General features: G+C 41.6%; 1 protein-coding gene across 2 annotated transcripts in view; it reads left to right on the top strand.

Annotated features, from left to right (window-relative positions):
* The window catches only part of vipr1b (vasoactive intestinal peptide receptor 1b), a 52,624-nt gene extending 48,615 nt beyond the window's left edge, over nt 1-4,009 (top strand). For both annotated transcript variants that reach the window (XM_082546076.1, XM_082546077.1), the window contains one exon: nt 809-4,009. In XM_082546076.1, coding sequence (XP_082402202.1) covers nt 809-1,000 — 192 coding nt within the window. In that variant the 3' untranslated portion in view covers nt 1,001-4,009. The remainder of the gene's footprint in view (nt 1-808) is intronic.
* The last annotated feature ends 15,675 nt before the right edge of the window (nt 4,010-19,684 follow it).

Genomic DNA, 19,684 nt, shown 5'->3' with positions numbered 1-19,684 from the left:
GTGAAGGGAGACCTTGGAGATGCACGCACTATTTGGGGGAAAAAATGAATGTAGTCTAATCCAGTAATAGAAGTGTACAGTGTGCAGAATAACACAAACACCTGGCACAGCCCCTTAACCTGTAATACATGACACAAAAAAGCAACAAATTTCCAAAACCTGCAACTGACTGTAGATAATGTTCCAACATAAGCAAATATCTGCAAAAAAACAACAAAAAAGGCACATTTAAAAATATTCAATCCTCCAGCAGAAGGTTTGGTTCACTTTCCTCCCTCTGACATGGTCTAAATGAAAACTAATGTCAGTGTCGGGTACTGCTTTTAATGGCGCGCCACCTCAGCGCTGGCGGCGTTTAATTCTGTGGATTTTCTCTGGGTGCTTTTCATTTTTTCCCCTCCGTCCTTGAGCTTCGTCTGCTGCTGAAAATCACGCCAACCAATTTGTTTTTCTGTTTAATTAAAATGCAGGTCACCCGCTTTTAAGAGAGCTGCAGTTTTTATAGTCGATTATTCAAAATCTTCTAAATTGTCCAAATTTGTTGTATGAAATAAATTCAAGTAAAACACTTGGAGAATGACAGAGGTGTGTAGGGAGTAACAGCAGGGCCTGTCCACATGTACACAGGTATTTTGGAAAGCATTTGGCAGCATTTTGTCCTTTTGTTAACATATAAACTCTGTTTTTGGTCAGAGGTGTCAAAAACATTATCAGTGAATTCCCAGTAATGTTTTATGTTGGTAAAGAACATGTAGCTCTACTTACTGAATAAACATGTAATTGTCCCTTTTGCTCTAATCGGTTTCAGGTCCAAGGAGAGATCAAGAGGAAGTGGAGGAGGTGGCACCTGCAGAGATACATGGGCTCAGACACCAAATACCAGCACCCGTCTATTGGCAGCAGCAACAACTTCAACACCCAGATCACCATGTTGACACGGTGCAGCCCGAAAACTCGCCGGGCTTCATTATCCTGTCACGATGACTTGTCTAGCATCTGAGTCACAGTGACACAGACACACAAAATGCTGTACAAAATGCTCTCATGCCAAACATTAGGCAGAACATCGCAGCATATATAAGCTTTACCATAAGTACTCTTGGGTCATGTGTGTGGTGCAGAAGATGGAAAGTGATGAAAGGATTGGAAAAAGAGATATAAGGACACGATGTGACCATAATCAGCTTTGAAGCAGTTTGTAACTGTTCCAAAAAATACATTTAAATGAGAAGGTAAGTTGCACATTGCTTAACAAACAAAGCGTTTGCGGAGAGAGTCATTTTTGCGCAGGTCACCTGTACAGGTGAATTCAAGTCATATCACTACAGCTCTTATTTTTTAAATATCCTGTGTGCTTAGGTGAGTGGGCTGGTGTAACTCTGAGCCTTGTGCACTCCTGCAGCTCCAAATAGTCAAGTTTTGTGCTAAAGCTTTGGAAGAAATTGAGGTGATGTATTTTTCTAACAGCAGCATCACAGGCTAACAAAGGTACTATACCAGAACTGGACTGTGAGGGTGTGTTTGAGTGCTGAATGTAAATAGTGCTGGAAAATTTGCTTTAAAACATACTTTAGAGTATCCAAAATAAGCATAATACTACACTTCCCCCCCTTTGCTGTGTAGGAAGACAGAAAAAAAGACAGGCTTACAGAGCAGGAAACTTTATTTCCATAAATGCCAAACAGATTAGGCTTCAGACCAAGTGATGCTGATTCACAATGATGGGTTTGGAGCACAAATGCCCTTCTCTGCACTATCATGCTCATGAGAGACCGGTTGCCCTTTGCCTTCTTTTATCAACACAGCCTTCCCTCTTGGCGTGTGCGATTCTGAGCCTATGATTAGGTAGATATTTTTCATTATTTAGGGCACTGTGGCGGTTTTGTGTCGATCACTGACGAGTGCCTGGGTTTGGTGTGTTGAACCGACTTCTGCGGTCTAGTCTTTGCTGGCTGTTGGGCAGTACAGCAGCTCTGAAGAGGAGATGTCCATATGCAGCTCATTCCTTGAATGTTTACATTTACTTGGGAAGAGTTATAAAAAATGATGCACAGTCAAGTGTGCAGTGTAAATAAACTTGGAATGCTTGTGCCATACACATCACATTGTGGTTATAATAATAGTAATGAATCACTAAGTGTCGTTTTTTCAAATTAAAGCATGACAGGATTCAGAATCTTCTGAATCTCCATTATGCATAATATTTTTTGAATTCTTCAGGTTCAGACTTACTTCTCCATCGGAGGAGTCTGAACTTGACAAGTCAGCAGAGAATATTAGATCCTGTATGCAAAGCAAAGTGACAAGGATGACTGGCCCTGTCACAACGATGCTGTCTTTGTGCTTTTGACCTCGCGTAGGTTTGAAAGTAAGGCTTGTTCATACTAGAGGGAACAACGGGGGGATCCAGCTTTACACGGGAGGAAGGAAATCATCTCAACCCACCAGTGATTTAAAGGTTTAGATCATCATTAAGTTTAAGAATAATAAAAAAATTCTAATGTGGTAATATGTGTCAAGGAAATATTGAATATCAATATATCGCCTTCAGATTGCTGAAAGTAATAATTATACATTTAGAGAAAAGGAAAAAGATTGGAACCACTTTCATATTGTGGTCAGAAGTTTACATACACTCATCATGCAGGTGAATGACATGCTAATTTTGCAGCGACTTCTTTCTTGATCAGCACTTCACTGTGGACAGTGACACTTAATCCTTGGCGGTTCCTGCCTTGTTCCTGAACATCTAACCAATTTGCTCTCATCTAAGGGTGACATTTTCAGTCTTCTTCTAGACCAGGGGTGGGCAATCTCAGTCCATGAGGGCCGGTGTCTCTGCAGGTTTTAGATGTGTCCTCGAACCAACACAGCTGATTTAAATGGCTAAATTAGCTCCTCAACATGTCCTGAAGTTCTCCAGAGGCCTGGTAACAAACTAATCATGTGATTCAGGTGTGTTGACCCAAGGTGAGATCTAAAACCTGCAGGGACACCGGCCCTCGTGGACTGAGATTGCCCACCCCTGTTCTAGACCTTGGCAAAGTGGTAACAGAACTATTACTTATGTACAATTGTTTGAACGATTTTCCTGGAATCTGCAGTATCTGCAGTAGAAATGGCTCCAAGAGATCCAACTAGAACCTACCATGTGTAGTCAATCATGATCAGTAACAAGAAGAATAATGGGCCTTGACCTTGTCAAATTAAAAGACATCGTGAAACTTCAGCACTGTATTTATACTGTTGACCCTCTTGGGGTTTCCTACAATTGATGGTAAATTCAAAGTTGTGCACCCAATTCAGTTTTTAAATGTGTACTTTTAAAAATGGATGCTGTACAATCTTTCCATCCAACATTTCAAAAATTGCAATCACACTCATATCAAAAGAACCAGTAAGTTACTGTACACAGAAAACATTCATTACTTCATTAATTCTTGGTCTACTCACCTTCCAAGGGACAATTTCAAACAACCAGCCCAATTAAACTAGTAACACGTACGTTTGGACTTTTCATTCTAATGGGAAGTAATCATTGCAGGTTGGAATAGGTAGGTCAGTTCTCGACCATTATTCTCTACAAGTGCATTCATTAGTATTTCTGGGATGTTGTGGCATGTCCATGTTCTGATTATGCCACAGCAGTTCAGCGGGGTTAAGGTCAGGACTTTAGCAAAACATGAATTTATTGCTGATTTACTTTCTGTGCTTTGGGTCATGGTCTTGGTGCATTAATCATTCACTTTAAGCTTCATGTCATGTGCTCTGCTACCCAGACATGATCCAAATTTAAACTAATAATTTCCTCAATGATTGTTGGGAGTCAGATTTTGTTTCACACATCTAGAGGAGATTGTCTCTGTTTAGAATAATGTTTTCCTCCATATTGTCCTTCTATTAACCCCATTCTTGTTCAGTGTTCTTAGTGGACAAGGTCTTAACAAGTTACAGGTGTTTTGTTCTCTCTCTTTCACCTCCTTTAAGATTGAATAAAATGTTCAGGACACCCACAGAGAATATCAGCAGTTCTTTAGTTTGTAAAAAAATTGTCTTATTGTGCATTTCTGAACACCAAGGTTGTTTGAAATGCTTTAGTAGTGATTTTCTGCGTCAGGCATCTCTATAACGATTCTTGTCTTTGTGGTCTCCTGAAGATGTTTGCGATCAAAGCACGGATCACACCAGCCAACCTCTTTTGAGAAAAGTCAGGCTATTTTTCACTGCACTTATAGCCTCCTTGATTGAAACACCTGACTCCAGATAGAGTTTTGGTAGAGTTATTATCACAGTGTGTGTTTGTGTTCAATCAAGGACATACAAAGAGTTACATAAAGTACTGCTGATTTTGTATTATTACACCACTCAGAAAATTTAAGGGAACACTTGATCAACACAGTGTAACACAAAGACAGTTAAACTATTATGACACATTCTGTCCATTCAGGTTTCACAGGAAGTCCAGCTCCTCCAGGGTGGCACGTCCTAACAAACTGTCAGAGCTGGACTCTGTGAGGGTGGCTAACCTTAGTAATAATAATAATAATAAACTTTATTTATAGACGCGTTTAAAGACCCTCAAGGTCACCTTACATTAGTACAAAAAAATAAAAACATAAGGTAAATGAAAAATAAAAAACACGTATAAAAGTATAAAAGCAAGTATAAAAGCTAAACAAGGACAAAATAGACTAAGATGGAATCATGATGAAGGATATGCAATTTTGAATAGATGGGTTTTAAGACGGGATTTAAAAGTGGAGAGAGAGTTTGTCGTCCGGAGATCTGGTGGAAGTGTATTCCAAAGTCTCGCTGCAGAACAGCTAAAGGCTCTGAGTCCCATAGTCAACCTTACAACAGCATGTATGGATGTGCCACCCCAGGTGAGCTGGAATGGGGTGCAGGTGATAACTCTTGTAATGAGCAGGGGTATTTGGGAGGGTGGGGGTTGTCCCGTTCTTGTCTTTCACCTGTTGCACCTGTTGTAACTGTGCAAATTCACAGTGGTTTATATTTCCTAACTGGATAGATTAGTGTCCCTGAAGTTTAACTTTTTTATTTTTTATTTATTTTTTTTAACAGTGTAATTTAGTTAGACTGCGTTTTTAGTTCTGAGTTACATGATGACCAGATCACATAATGCATGAACCCTAGGAATTCCAAATAGTTCACAAACATTACTGACTCTAGCTTACTGACTTTTTAGTGTGCACACATGAGTCAATTTAAGTCGCAGGATTAAGGCAAATAGACACATTTGCCAAAAAGCACCAAATCACAACAACAGTCACCTCAAGTTGCCTGATATTGCAACTTATAGACCATGCAGAGAAATCCCCAACAATCAAGCGACTGCCTACGAGTGACCATTTGGCGACAGTGGGAAGAAAAAAACCCTTTTAACAGGAAGAAACCTCCGACAGAACCACACTTGGGGAGGGCCAGCTAGGACAAAAGGCACATTGCGGAAGAGAATCAGAGATTAAAATGTCATTTTTCACGTTGCTTATAAGTGTGTGCTTAAATACTCCTACATTTTTTGCGTCTGTCTTTTGTCGTCAGTAACTTTAGTGTAATTTTGTGAATTTTCCAGTATACCTCTTAAAATGGTGAATGTAAATAGATGTGTACAAAGTGGGAAAGCAATTATATTAGACAGTGTTTCTCAAATTCAGTCACATATGTCTCTTGGGTTGATTGTTTTGGTTACCAAACATTAAAAAGGGATAATATATATATATAAGAGTGCACTTAGAGTAACTATGTGCAATGTAAATCTGATTTTTTGTTAACTGGATAATGTGTTGTGCATATCTGGGTTTAAGATCATTTGTTTGGTTTGCTGTTGTGCGGTTTGTGTAAGACTGGTGTAAAGCATTACATTGTAAATCTGCAGTTGTACAATTTGGTCACATCTGTGTACACATAAAGCCATGCTTTCCTTTTAAAAACGGCTCAATGTGCTAGTTAATTTTGCCATTTTAATGTGTAACTTTAAAGGTGTTATATTAGCAAAAAACTTACTTTACCAAAAAACCTTTCTCCTCATGTATTGTATGAAATAAATTATTCAGAAACACACGAGAAAGTGGAAGTCTAGTATCCCTTTGTAAAGTTCCTCTGTGCTTCAGTATTGTTTTAAATTCCTATACCTTTAACGTAAAATGAGCTTTTTTTGTGAAAGATATCCTATACCATGCTTTTGTTACCAAAGTAAGGCTTATTTTCACAAGGGCTTTTGGCTACTCAACAAAGGCTCGGCTTTAACCTCCTAGGACCTGGCGTCCACATATGTGGACATCACATTTTGGGTTATTTAGACTAAAATACTCAATTTTGCTCTACATGGGCCTGATATCCACTTACGAGGACATTATACTGCTACTGTTCTATCAAAATTTTAAACCAATATCCTAATTTTTCTTAAAAACATAAATAATGTATAAAAAAAATTGGTCATTCTTTTTTTTAACATTCATCGGGCCCAATATGCCCAAATATCAAAGAGAAATTAGGCGGTTAAGTCACTTATTTCTTTATATAACTCTGAGGAAGACTCACTTAAAGCAAGTTTTTCATGCAAATATGCTAATGCCTGCAATAAGAACAAAAATCTGCCCTCCTTTCCTTGTATATTTAAATATTCACATTTTACACCCATTTCCTCTTTGACCAGCAATTCTGATCATGTTTAGCAAATAAAAATGTGTCTATTTCAGGACAAATTTCAGCTAATATGAGTGCGTAATATCATCACAAGGGAGTACATTCGATTCTTGTGGCAACAGCGTGTTTGTAGCAGACAACCCAATGGGTTGAAAACACTCCCTCTCTGCACCCCACACAAAAGTATTATCCCATTAAATGGCTGTAGTTTTTCCCTTCATTATGTGCCGTTACAGGTCACAGTGCCCTGAGAAGAACAAAATATCTTAAAACTTACACAATACACTTTTTTCCCCTCCCGGGGCTTCAGCTATTCAGTTACGCAAAGAAAGAATAATCAGATTTACATAAGTGGGCGACATATATTTATACATATATTTAGAGAGTATCTTCCACCAAGGGCGGGCCAGTGGTTTACAATGGAAGAACTCACTGAAATCTCACAAATCTTGAACAATCCTGACAATATAAACTTCTTGACATAAAATAATCATTTATGCCAATAAGATTTGTAAAGACTTGAAGAGTTCAGTTGTTTGACATCTGCGTCATCTTTCCACTGCCTTAAAGATGACAGTAATGGTCCCATGCGTTAGGAGCTAAGCAGAACAAACAGTTAATTATTGCTGGTGGGAAAATGGCTTTAAAATTCATTTTTAGCGTTTCATGTAGAAAATGTATTCATTATGTTTGTAAGATGTTGTTGCTCAATTTGGATACCCGGGTTAGTAGTACATTTCTGCACCTCACAAACATTTACACCTATTAAAGATGACAAAAACGTGAAAAATACAGGAATTTTGCAGAGGTTTGTCTTATGGATTTTGATTTTCTTAATCGAATTAAAACAGCTGATTGGCTACTGTGTCTGATTTTGTGTTTGTTACATTGTGTTGCAACATCAATGAAATAAAATGCTGCATTAAAAAAATCACTACAATTTGGCCCTCAGAGATATTTTTCTTTAAGTAAAAATATACATATATGAATGAAAGTAAAGATTCGTGCACCTCAAACTGATTTTCAGTATTTGATAGATATGACTGACCCTCAGAGTTTGCTTTTGTGTATAAAACTTCAGCTATTAAAGTTCATCCTTATGTTGTCCCTCATTTTAATTTCTACAATTCACTGACTTGAGTGTGGGGCACCTCGTGCGGAGTTCAGCAACATAAAGAAAAACAAATTCAACAAAGACAAGGCTCTGTGTGCCATAAAAGATTAACAACTACACTGCTTCATGCCCTGTTCCTCTGATCAGCTGCTTTTGGGTCTCATTTTTCATTAGCTCTGTCCATGAAGGCAAATTGAGCTTGCATATAATGTGATTACCAATGCACTGGAAAGGTAGCAAATGTAAATAAATGGATTAACCGGTTTGGAGGATTCTGCATGAAATTCAATGCAGAAAATAAAAAGAAGAACCTTGAGGCTTGTGTGTGATCATCTTTGTACGTTTATGTTTATGCTCTGCTGTTGAATATCGTGCAGTCAGATGAAATGTTTGGACTACTTTTGGTCTAGACTTCGAAATTTGTCAATGTAAGGTCACAGCTGTGAGATTTCATGAAGACAGCGTGGGATGCAGACAAGACAGAAGACGGATGAAGTTATTTTCAGATTCCCTGTGACTCTTAAAATGCGAGACAGGTGTCTTGCCTTTGAGCATCATTCAGTATTCATAGCACTGGTTAAATATTCATGTGACAAATAAGGAGAAGCTTGGAAAGGTGAACGACTGAGCAAACAAGTGAGCTCTGTGAGGCTGTTTTGATCACATCTGCTGATTAAAAGAGACATTGTCTGCCAAATCCAACCTGATCTGTGGCTGAGAGTCAGTAATAAATACTGAAGGTTTGCCTACTTTCCACAGGTAGTGCAAATCTAGGACTGAGTTATTGTACCCCGTGTATGGGATGGCTCCAGTAACTGACTGTAATTCACAAAAATATACCCACTAACTGATGACAAATGTTAGACTTTCTATGTCATATGAGGAGCAATAGCAGTGATTTGCATATAACAGAGAGTGTTACAATAAACTTTGATTTCTCACCTTGAACTTTATGACCATTTCACACATTAGCATGCCAACCATGACTTCCAACCAATGCATGGTGATTTTAAAGAACACAGTGGCCCTGAACTGACCCGGCTCAATGACCCCCAAAGATATTCTGCCACGTAAACTCCCCAGTAGTTTCCCTCAAGCAGCCACCTCCACACACTTGAGGCAGGACTGAGAAGACTGCCATGTGCACACACAGCAACAAAGCCACTGTGGACAAATCCATGAATTTGAATAGATTTATTTTTATTTACATGGTTGCGTGGAGTGTGGTCTGGGTCTCCGATGCAGAGGAGGGGTGGTGCAGTGGGTTCAGGGGCCAGTGCTGGGGAGGCTGGCTGGGGCTGATCTGGTAATCAGCCTCTCCCTATATCAGGAGGTCACTGATGAGAGAGAAATCACTGTAAATAAAATGTCACCAACCCTTCAATATTGTATACATGACAGGTCCTTTGGTCACAAACACGAAACTTTATTGTCATTTTTTTCAGGTAAATCGCCTAATAAATAACTGTATAGTATTACTTTTAAACAACTTTTTGACAGACATAAAAAAATAGTGTTTTCTTATTTTTATGACAGGTAGTCTAATAAATCAGTTACAGGTAAATTACTTATGTTGCATAACTGCCCTTACATCATAAATAAAGGCCATTAGGTCACTCTTTTGAAAACTCAATCAGTGCCACCGCCTGACCCCCTCACAACCAGCTGATTCACTATTTATTTATTTAATTAATGTAAAATAACTTTGGCATCTTTAAATAAACCATGAAAACTTACAGCACATATGGGTCAAAATTTTGCATTTTTTGAGTATCTTTGAGTCCTTGTCACTTTAGAAACACAGAAGATATCCACCTGAAATTCGTAAGGAGATGTTCAGTGCTAAAATATCTTATTTTTTTTCCAGCACTGTTGCACTAACATTATAATAATGGGATATATATTAGTTTAAAGCAGGGGTCTCGAACTCCAGGCCGGGCCGGTGTCCTGCAGATTTTAGATCTCACCCTGGGTCAACACACCTGATTCAAATGATTAGTTCATTAGCAGGCCTCTGGAGAACTTCAAGACATGTTGATGTTGGATGTGTTGGATCAAGGACACATCTAAAACCTGCAGGACACCGGCCCTCGAGGCCTGGAGTTCGAGACCCCTGGTTTAAAGTAAACCTCCACCAGTGTGATGTCAAAATGCTGATTTAATGCTAAAAGTGCATTTTGTGTAAACTTATATCATCATGTGGGATACTAAGTGGTCGGTCAAAACAAGTTGCAGCACATGAAGGGACTCTTTTCATCTACATTTTGAAACCAGGCTCTATAACATAGAGTAACAGAAACAAGCAGATCGATCACTGAGGTCAAAGTTCAGTTTGCAACCTCTGACACCTGTAATGTGAGGTATAGGATGTCATTTTTCCTTTTGATCTCTATGGCTGCCGAGCTGCTCTTTCATCTTGCTTTTAAAAAAATAAATGCTCAGCTATGATTAAATCACACCCCAGTTAATTAGAATGAAACACATGTGCTCATATTCAGTATACATACAGTGATTTATCACCACCAGCACATTTGCCTGGTTGGGCATGAATCATGCCTAACCAGGCAGGGTGTAAACAAGCTTGGGAAATTACACCACACATTTATACAATCACGGGAAGCTTGATCTCACGTATGAAATGAATGCACAATTCATCAATGGAAATTATTACTCACATAGCATTTAAAGTCTTGTCTGGGTCAAGTATTTGTATTGTTTGAAAGTTCTTGTGCCTTCATGTGGAATTTCTTTGCAGCTAAATCAATTTAATTAACTCTTAACGCACAACTGTATCCAAAAATAGGTTTTTCTTGCATTATCAGATTTAGATTTAAAAGCCCTGCAGCAATGTCGTGAATCCACCAAACGTCCAACTTCAAATTAAAAAAAAGAAACTAAAGAAAAAACTAAAACACCTGTTTAAAAAGCAGACTGTGTTTTGAAATAATGACCTTTCATCTGATTGCTTTTCTAATGTTCATTTGCAGCAGCTTTGTAGATAGCTCACACAGGAGCGGTTAGTGTGGGACTGATAGAAGAGCCAATTTCTGTCTATCTCTGTGTTCTTATAAAAGGACAGGAGGTGGATGAAAGCAAAAAGAGTAAAGTAATGGGATTATGGGGGGTATTTTTTTAAAAGGCTTTACATCAACACCAGAAAAGGGCAAATGAAACACACAGAGCTCAACGCGTGCTCTTTACATGCATGAAAAGATGTTTAGAAAAGTGCAGACTTTCAGCTTTAATTCAAACGCTGTAGCAAAAGTATTGTAATAACCGTTTAGGCTTTACAGCCGTTTTTATTCGCAGCCCCCCGTTTTCAGAGGCTCAAAACCATCAGTATGCTGAGAAAAATGTGAATAAAATGGAACGCAACCCAAGTTTTATTCACAGCAGAACATAGAAATCATATCAAATGTTTAAACTGAGAAAATGCTGCATTTTAAGAAAAATATTACTTCATTTTGAATTTGATGGCAATAACACATCTCAAGAAAGTTGGGACAAGACTAAGTTTACCACTATGAAATATGCAGGGCCTTCTGCTTGTTAGGATGCCTGGGTCGTTGACCCAGGGTTTTGAGTTTATTATATTATTTATCATTTCTATTCTTTGGTGTCTTCGTTAGAGTTATGTCTTATGGTTTATGTCGCTGTGTAATCCTTAGTTGCTATATCCCCGTGTCCAGTCAGTGTCTGTCTGCCCTGGTCTGTTCCCTCTGTTGCAGTGCCTGCATGTGAGTCTGTGTCTTTAGTTCAGTCTGTGTTATGTTTTCTGTTTTATTTTTAAGGTCCATGTCTGATGTTAATGTATCTGGTTTTGCTTCCCCTTGTCTCGTTAGGCCTGATTTGCCCCAGCTGTGTTTCCCTCCTGTTACCAATTCCCTGATTGCTCCCTCTGTGTATTTAAGCCCTGTGTTTCTCTGTGTCCGTGTTGCGATCTACCCTTATCTTGCTGTGTGTTCTGTCTGCGTAGGTGTATTTTGTAGGCTTAGTTTTGTTACCCTTTTGAGTTCAGCATTAAAGCTGTTTTGAGTTACTTTCTGTCTCCGGAGTCTGCACTTTGGGTCCTTCTCCTGCCTGTACACAGGCGTCACATAACACTGCTGGGTGGGAGCAATTGTTGCTCCAAAACTTGAGTATACCTTCAGCACTGATGGTGCCTTTCCAGATTTAGAAGCTGCCAGTTTGATGAAACGTACCCACACTATACATATCAGTCATGCAGGCTTTTGAATTGAGTGCTAATGACAAGTGATGGTCCTTCTCCTTACTACAAAGTGATTTCAATGACAGAATCATTCCTGCTCTTAATGCAGTGCTATCTCAGGGCCTCATAATAATGGGCTTCCAATATTATTTTCAACCTTGCGCACAGAGATTTCTCCAGATTTCTGAATCTTTCAAAGATGTTATGTGCTGTGGATAACGAGAGATTTTAAGTCTTCATAATTATTTTTTTTTATTATTCTGAAATAGTTCCACAATTTGTAGACACTTTCATTGTTGTTTTTTGTGTGTTGCTTTTGTTCTTTTTGCAGATTGCTGAACCTCTGTTCATCTTGAACTTCCTCTGATCATCAACTCCCCACGCTGCCACCTACAGAAGTTCTCTGACGACTCTGCCATAGTCGGCCTCATCACAGGTGAGGACGACTCAGAATACAGACAGTGGACTCTGGACTTTGTTGACTGGTGTCAGCAGAACCACCTGCTGATCAACGCCGGGAAAACCAAGGAGTTTGATTGACAAAATGGCGCCGGTGAGGTCGGCTGCCGTGCTGGATGCTCTGCCCTAACTTCTCCACTTTTTGCAGTACACGAACATTTCATCATGTTTAACTCCGGACCCAACCTGGCCAAAGGAGATCCTGAGAGAGAACAAAGGACGCGACCCTAAGCGACGGCCTCGAGGTAAAAGAGCCGACATCAGGAACAGGCTACGGGCTCGCGCACACCGCGCACCCATGCCCAGTATCCTGCTAGCCAATGTTCAATCCATCGAGAACAAGCTTGATGACCTCAGAGCCAGAATCAAGTTCCAGAGAGACATTCGGGACTGCAACCTCCTCTGCTTCACCGAGATTTGGCTGAACCCAGCGATACCAGACCACGCCGTGCAGCCGACGGGGTTCTTTTCGGTTTACCGCATGGACAGGACAATGGAGTCGGGGAAGAAAAGAGGTGGTGGAGTGTGTTTGATGGTGAACAACAGATGGTGCGACAGCACAAACATCTCCCTACTCACACGCTCTTGCTCGCCCAATCTGGAGCTTTTGATCGTTAAGTGTCGCCCTTTCTATCTCCCTCGGGAATTCACTGCGGTCATTGCCTGCACTGTTTACATTCCGCCTCACGCGGACTCGGACACTGCCTTATGTGAGCTACATGAGGCTCTCACACATCAACAAACACTTCACCGAGATGCCGCACTCATTGTTATGGGAGATTTTAACAGAGTGAATCTCAAACGGACATTTCACAACCTTCACCAGCACATCAACTGCCCCACCCGGGGCACGAGGACATTAGACCACTGCTAAACCCCGTTCAAGAACTGTTACAAGGCTCAACCCCTGCCGGCATTTGGAAAATCGGACCATTCCGCCATCTTCCTCATACCTGCTTACAAACAAAGGCTAAAGCAGCAACCACCAATCAGGAGGGAGGTCGCTCGCTGGACGGACCAATCGGTGGCCGCGCTGCAGGACGCACTGGATGACGCAGACTGGGACATGTTTCGGCGCAGCTCTGATGACATCAACATGTTTACGGAAGCGGTTGTGGGATTTATCGGGAAACTAGCGGACGACACAGCCGAAAGAACTATCATCCGAACGTTTCCCAACCAGAAGCCGTGGGTGGATAAAAACATCCGCGACGCTCTGAGATCACGCACCGCTGCCTACAATGAAGGGCTTGTCTCCGGTAATATGGACCTATACAAGGCTGCGTCCTACAACGTGCGCAGCGCGGTCCGAAAGGCAAAGCGGAGCTACGGGGAAAAACTAGAGTCACAGCTACGACAGTGCGACTCTAGGAGCCTGTGGAAAGGACTGCGGACTATAACGGACTATAAACGACCAGCTTCTTCAATGATGAATGCCGATGCTTCACTGGCTGATGAGCTGAACACGTTTTATGCTCGCTTCGACGCCGCAGCAATTAAAACAACAAACGGCTGCGCGCGCTTGGAGTGCACCAGTGAAGAAAATGCATTCGTCATCACAGAGCATGCCGTGAGGAACACCTTCAGGAGGGTGAACACCAGGAAGGCAGCAGGACCAGCTGCAATCCCTGGCCGGGTCCTTAGAGCCTGCGCTGATCAACTAGCACCGGTGTTCAACCTCTCCCTGGCCCAAGCTGTGGTTCCCACGTGCTTCAAACAGTCCATTATTGTCCCTGTTCCAAAGAAACAACAGCCCGCTTGCCACAATGACTACCGTCCAGTAGCACTGACTTCAATTGTGATGAAGTGTTTTGAAAGACTGATGAGAGATCACATCACTTCTTCACTTCCTCCCACCATCGACTCACTTCAGTTTGCTTACCGGACTAATCGTTCCACAGACGATGCCATATCTCACCTGCTCCACACATCCCTGAGTCACCTGGACACTGGCAGAGGGAATTATGTTAGGATGCTGTTCGTGGACTACAGTTCAGCATTCAACACAATAATTCCCTCTAAGCTTTTCACCAAGTTGACGGATCTAGGACTCAGCTCATCACTGTGTCAGTGGATCCTCAACTTCCTCACAGACAGACCCCAATCAGTGAGGGTAGGAAAACAAGTCTCCCCCTCCATCTCACTCAGCACTGGAGTGCCTCAGGGCTGTGTTTTAAGCCCCCTGCTGTACTCACTGTACACTTATGACTGTGTAGCCACATCCGACACCACCTCCATTGTCAAGTTTGCTGACGACACTGCTGTTGTGGGCCTGATCTCCGACAACATCGAGACGGCCTACCTGGAGGAGATTAGGAACCTGGAGACCTGGTGCCAGGAGAATAACCTCCTCCTAAACATCAGCAAGACTAAGGAGCTGATCGTGGACTTCACTACAAAGCAGGCGAGGAATTACAAACCCCTCATCATCAGTGGCACGCCAGTGGAGAGAGTGGACAGTTTCCGATACCTGGGTGTCCACATCACTCAGGACCTGTCATGGTCCTGTCACATCAACACCCTGGTTAAGAAAGCCCGTCAGCGTCTCTTCTTCCTCAGAAGACTTAGAGACTTCCATCTGCCACTGAAGGTGCTCAAGAACTTCTACTCCTGCACCATCGAGAGCGTCCTGACGTCAAACATCTGCACCTGGTTTGGGAACAGCACCAAGCAGGACAGACGAGATCTGCAAAGGGTGGTGCGCTCGGCAGAACGCATCATTCAATCAGAGCTCCCTGACCTGCTGTCCATCTACACCAAGCGGTGCAAGTCCAAAGCTAGGAAGATTATGATGGACCTCTCCCATCCCAACAATGGACTCTTCTCACTGTTGAGGTCTGGGAAGCGCTTCTGCTCCCTTAAGGCCAAAACAGAGAGAATGAGGAGGAGCTTCTTCCCCCAGGCTATTCGGGCCCTGAACCAGGTGTAGGACTGGACTCTCCCAAACACGTCACTATAAGACTGGACTCTCACACACGTCACCACACGCACCACCACACATTTCCTATAATCCTATAATTCCTATAATTTATAATCCTTATCTTTATATTCTCTTCTGCTATTTGCACATTCTTTACTGTAAATTCCTAAGTTAATTTGTAAATTTTTGTAGTAAATTGTAAATATTGTAAAACTTTTCTTCTGTCATTTAATGGTCGGGCATTGTACAGCTACAAGCATTTCACCCCCATGTCATACTGTGTATGGTTGTGTGTGTGTGACAAATAAAATTTGAATTTGAATTTGAGTTGGTGGTGGACTTCCGGAGACGCAGACCCACCACACTGACACCGGTGAACATCCAGGGAGTGGACATTGAGATAGTGGACTCTTATAGGTACCTGGGTGTTCACCTGAATAATAAACTGGACTGGAGCCACAACACTGATGATCTTTACAGGAAGGGTCAGAGCAGACTCTACCTGCTGAGGCGGCTGAGGTCATTTGGAGTACAGGGAGCGCTTTTAAAGACCTTCTATGACTCTGTGGTGGCATCTGTCATTTTTTTACAGTGTGGTATGTTGGAGCAGCAGTTTATCGACAGCTGAGAGGAAGAGGTTGGATAAACTCATCAGGAAGGCCAGCTCTGTTCTGGGATGCACCCTGCACCCAGTGCAGGTGGTGGGAGATAGAAGGACTCTGGCCAAAATAACATCTCTGATGGACAGAGTCTCCCACCCCATGTATGTAAATGTTGCTGAACTGCAGAGCTCCTTCAGTGACAGACTGCTGCATCCTCGATGCATGAAGGAGCGTTTCCGCAGGTCCTTCCTCCCTGCAGCTGTCAGACTGTACAACCAGAACTGCTCCCAACAAACATAGATGTTTACATCAATGCTGTAACTGCAATAAGTTAATTAACCAATTCGCACCACAACCTGGTTTGCCTCTTACCTGTAGTTATTTTTATTTAATTTATTAACTGTACAGTACTCTATAGTAACCATTGTCCTTAATGTAAATATGTAAGAAATTTTGTATGTTTCTGTTCTGTGTCCTGTGTACTGTTTGTTTGTATATGTGTCTTTTTGGCTGCTGTTACAACCAAATTTCCCCTTGTGGGACAATTAAAAGATTATTCTATTCTATCTTTACTTCTGAGAAACCCTCTGGCTGTTTCATTTTAGCACCACTTAGTTTTCCAGCCTTTTGTAGCCCCTGTCCCAAAAATTCACAAATTCATCAGGGAACAATTAATTGAACAAGCAAATTACGATTTCAATTCACTAAACTCTATCACCATTCTGATTGCTCCAGCAACAGATAACTTGACTTTGTGGTGAAACTGGTTCTCATCCGCTGTTTCTAAAAAGTCAAGAATGAACTTTGAGGCTCAGCTTTACAGAGAACATCTTAAAGTCCTTAAAAAAACTGAATATTTGTCAGCTTCATGAGTTATAATATCAATCCATGGCAGACATGGATCCTTAGTCAACTCTGTCTGATAGGCTTCAAATCCAAGTGGCATAAAAATAAACTTGTATGTCTATATTATTCTGTGTAGAAATGGCCAAGCTGGATCCCTGAGCAAGGAACATCAAAGACTCAGGGCTTCTGAATTGTTGAACGTATGATAAGCATGAGGAAAATGTGGTTTTGCCTTAAGGTTTGGAGTCCCAGACTTAGATTCACCACATCACAGCTGGAACATGATGAGAATGTAAAACCTTAGCCATTATTTTTTGCAACAGTAGACATCTAAAGAGTGCAGACTGCAAAACTGAAAAGGTGTCTGGATGAAAATAATAAGTGCTTCCTTACAGAGACTCCAAAATCTAAAGACATAGGGTTTGAATTCGACAGTGTATCATGGAGGATTTAGATGATTTTGTGTGTTGATATGCCCCTAAGCAACCAAGAAATCTGTTAATTTAAAAATCTGCACTGTAGTCACAAATACAATAAGGAAAATGTAAGCTTTAAAGGTGAAGTTCATTGCTGCCCACAGCTAATAAAATAAAGAGAGAAGGAGAAAAGTTCATCATATTTTTTTACACTTTTGATATTGAAGGCCTCCACAGGGAGACTGTAACACTCATGGCACCTGGAATGAAAGATGAATGATGCGTCTGAAATTAATGGGAAAGGCCAAAGTGTAGGCTGTCAGCTGAGCAGTGAACCTGAGACAAAGATTAAAAGGATAGAAATGGCTGCCAGGGTGACTCACCTTGATTAAATCTGAGAGTAATTTCATATAGTCCTACTTCAGAAGACCGGACCCTGCAATCGCATTAAACAGGACACTTCTGAATAACGTTTTTTTTTTGGTGAGTTTCTGCGGTCACAGTCATGTTAACCCTCTCGGACTGAAAAACTAAATTTAACCAAATCATGTCAATAATACACCTTTGAATGTATTTAAATGGACGTCATTATAAAAGTGTAAATCACAATCAGAACCTCTCTAAGTAATGTTTCCAATCCCACTGCTGATGTTAAGGTGGGTTTGGCCAGGTTTTAGGGGAAGTCAGATTTTACTTACTTATGTTTTACTTGTATGTTTAGAATTTATCAGTTTCAACTTATGATTCACCTATTTTCAGCAGTTTGATCAATACTTGGTACTCAAACCTTTTTTTTTATCTATACCTAAGAACACATACATTTTTTCAGCTTAAATAATTTAGTCAATAATTTATTTCAAATAATTATCTATAAGGGGAAAACAATTATCCATTATGTACCTTCTTCCTTTCTCTGCTTGCGATTTCTGACACTTAAGTACTCCCACAGTTCAAAGAAATGGAGTTAGTGGGGTTAGGTTAAATGATAATTCCAGATTGCCCATAGGTATGAATGGTGATCTGTCTCTCTGTGACAAACAGGTGACCCGTCCGCAGTAGCCTGCATTTCCCTCCATGACAGCTGGGATAGATTCCAGCCCCCTACGACTCTGAAATGGATACGAGGATAGATGAATGTATCTACTACTTTTGGGTTTTCTGTGTGAGCTATTTCATTGCTCTATCATTATTCTTCCTATTTTAAAATACACTCAACAAAAATATAAACGCAACACCTTTGTTACTGCTCCCATTCCCCATGGGATGGACGTAGAGACCTAAAATTCATTCCAGATACACAATATAACCATCCCTCCCAAACAGTGGTCACAAATCAGTCCAAATGTGTGGTAGTGGGCACATCTGCCATATTGAGATAATCCATCCCACCTCACAGGTGTGCCACATCAGGATGCTGATCTGACATCATGAGTAGTGCACAGGTGTACCTCAGACTGCCCACAACAAAAGGCCACCCTGGAATGTGCAGTTTTGTCTCACAGCAAAATGCCACAGATGCCACAAGCAATGAGGGAGCGTGCAATTGGCATGCTGACAGCAGGAATGTCAACCAGATCTGTCGCCCGTGCATTGAATGTTCATTTCTCAACCATAAGCCGTCTCCACAGGCGTTTCAGAGAATATGGCAGCACATCCAACCGGCCTCACAACCGCAGACCTCGTGTAACCACACCAGCCCAGGACCTCCACATCCAGCAGGTTCACCTCCAAGATCGTCTGAGACCAGCCACCCAGACAGCTGCTGGAACAATTGGTTTGCACAACCAAACAATTTCTGCACAAACTGTCAGAAACCGCCTCAGGGACGCTCGACTGCATGCCCGTCGTCCTCATCGGGGTCTTGACCTGACTCCAGCTCGTCGCCGTAACAGACTTGTGTGGGCAAATGCTCACATTCGATGGCGTCTGGCACGTTGGAGAGGTGTGCGCTTCACGGATGAATCATGGTTCACATTGTTCAGGGCAGATGGCAGCTGAGAATGTCCCAGTTCTTGCATGGCCAGCATACTCACCGGACATGTCACCCATTGAGCATGTTCGGGATGTGCTTGACCGGCGTATACGACAGCGTGTACCAGTTCCCACAAATATCCAACAACCTCGCACAGCCATTGAAGTGGAGTGGACCAACATTCCACAGGCCACAATTGACAATCTGATAGACTCCATGCGACGATGTGTTGCACTGCATGAGGCAAATGGTGGTCACACCAGATACTGACCGGTTCTGGGTCCCCAGACCCCCAATAGCGCAAAAAACTGCACATTCCAGGGTGGCCTTTTGTTGTGGGCAGTCTGAGGTACACCTGTGCACTACTCATGATGTCAGATCAGCATCCTGATGTGGCACACCTGTGAGGTGGGATGGATTATCTCAATATGGCAGATGTGCCCACTACCACACATTTGGACTGATTTGTGACCACTGTT

The sequence above is a fragment of the Aulonocara stuartgranti genome (assembly GCF_965226115.1).
Source record: "Aulonocara stuartgranti genome assembly, chromosome: 9".
NCBI classification, from domain to species: Eukaryota; Metazoa; Chordata; class Actinopteri; order Cichliformes; family Cichlidae; genus Aulonocara; species Aulonocara stuartgranti.
The sequence above is the reverse complement of the archived record's forward strand: the minus strand, read 5'-3'. Positions and strand labels throughout refer to the sequence as shown.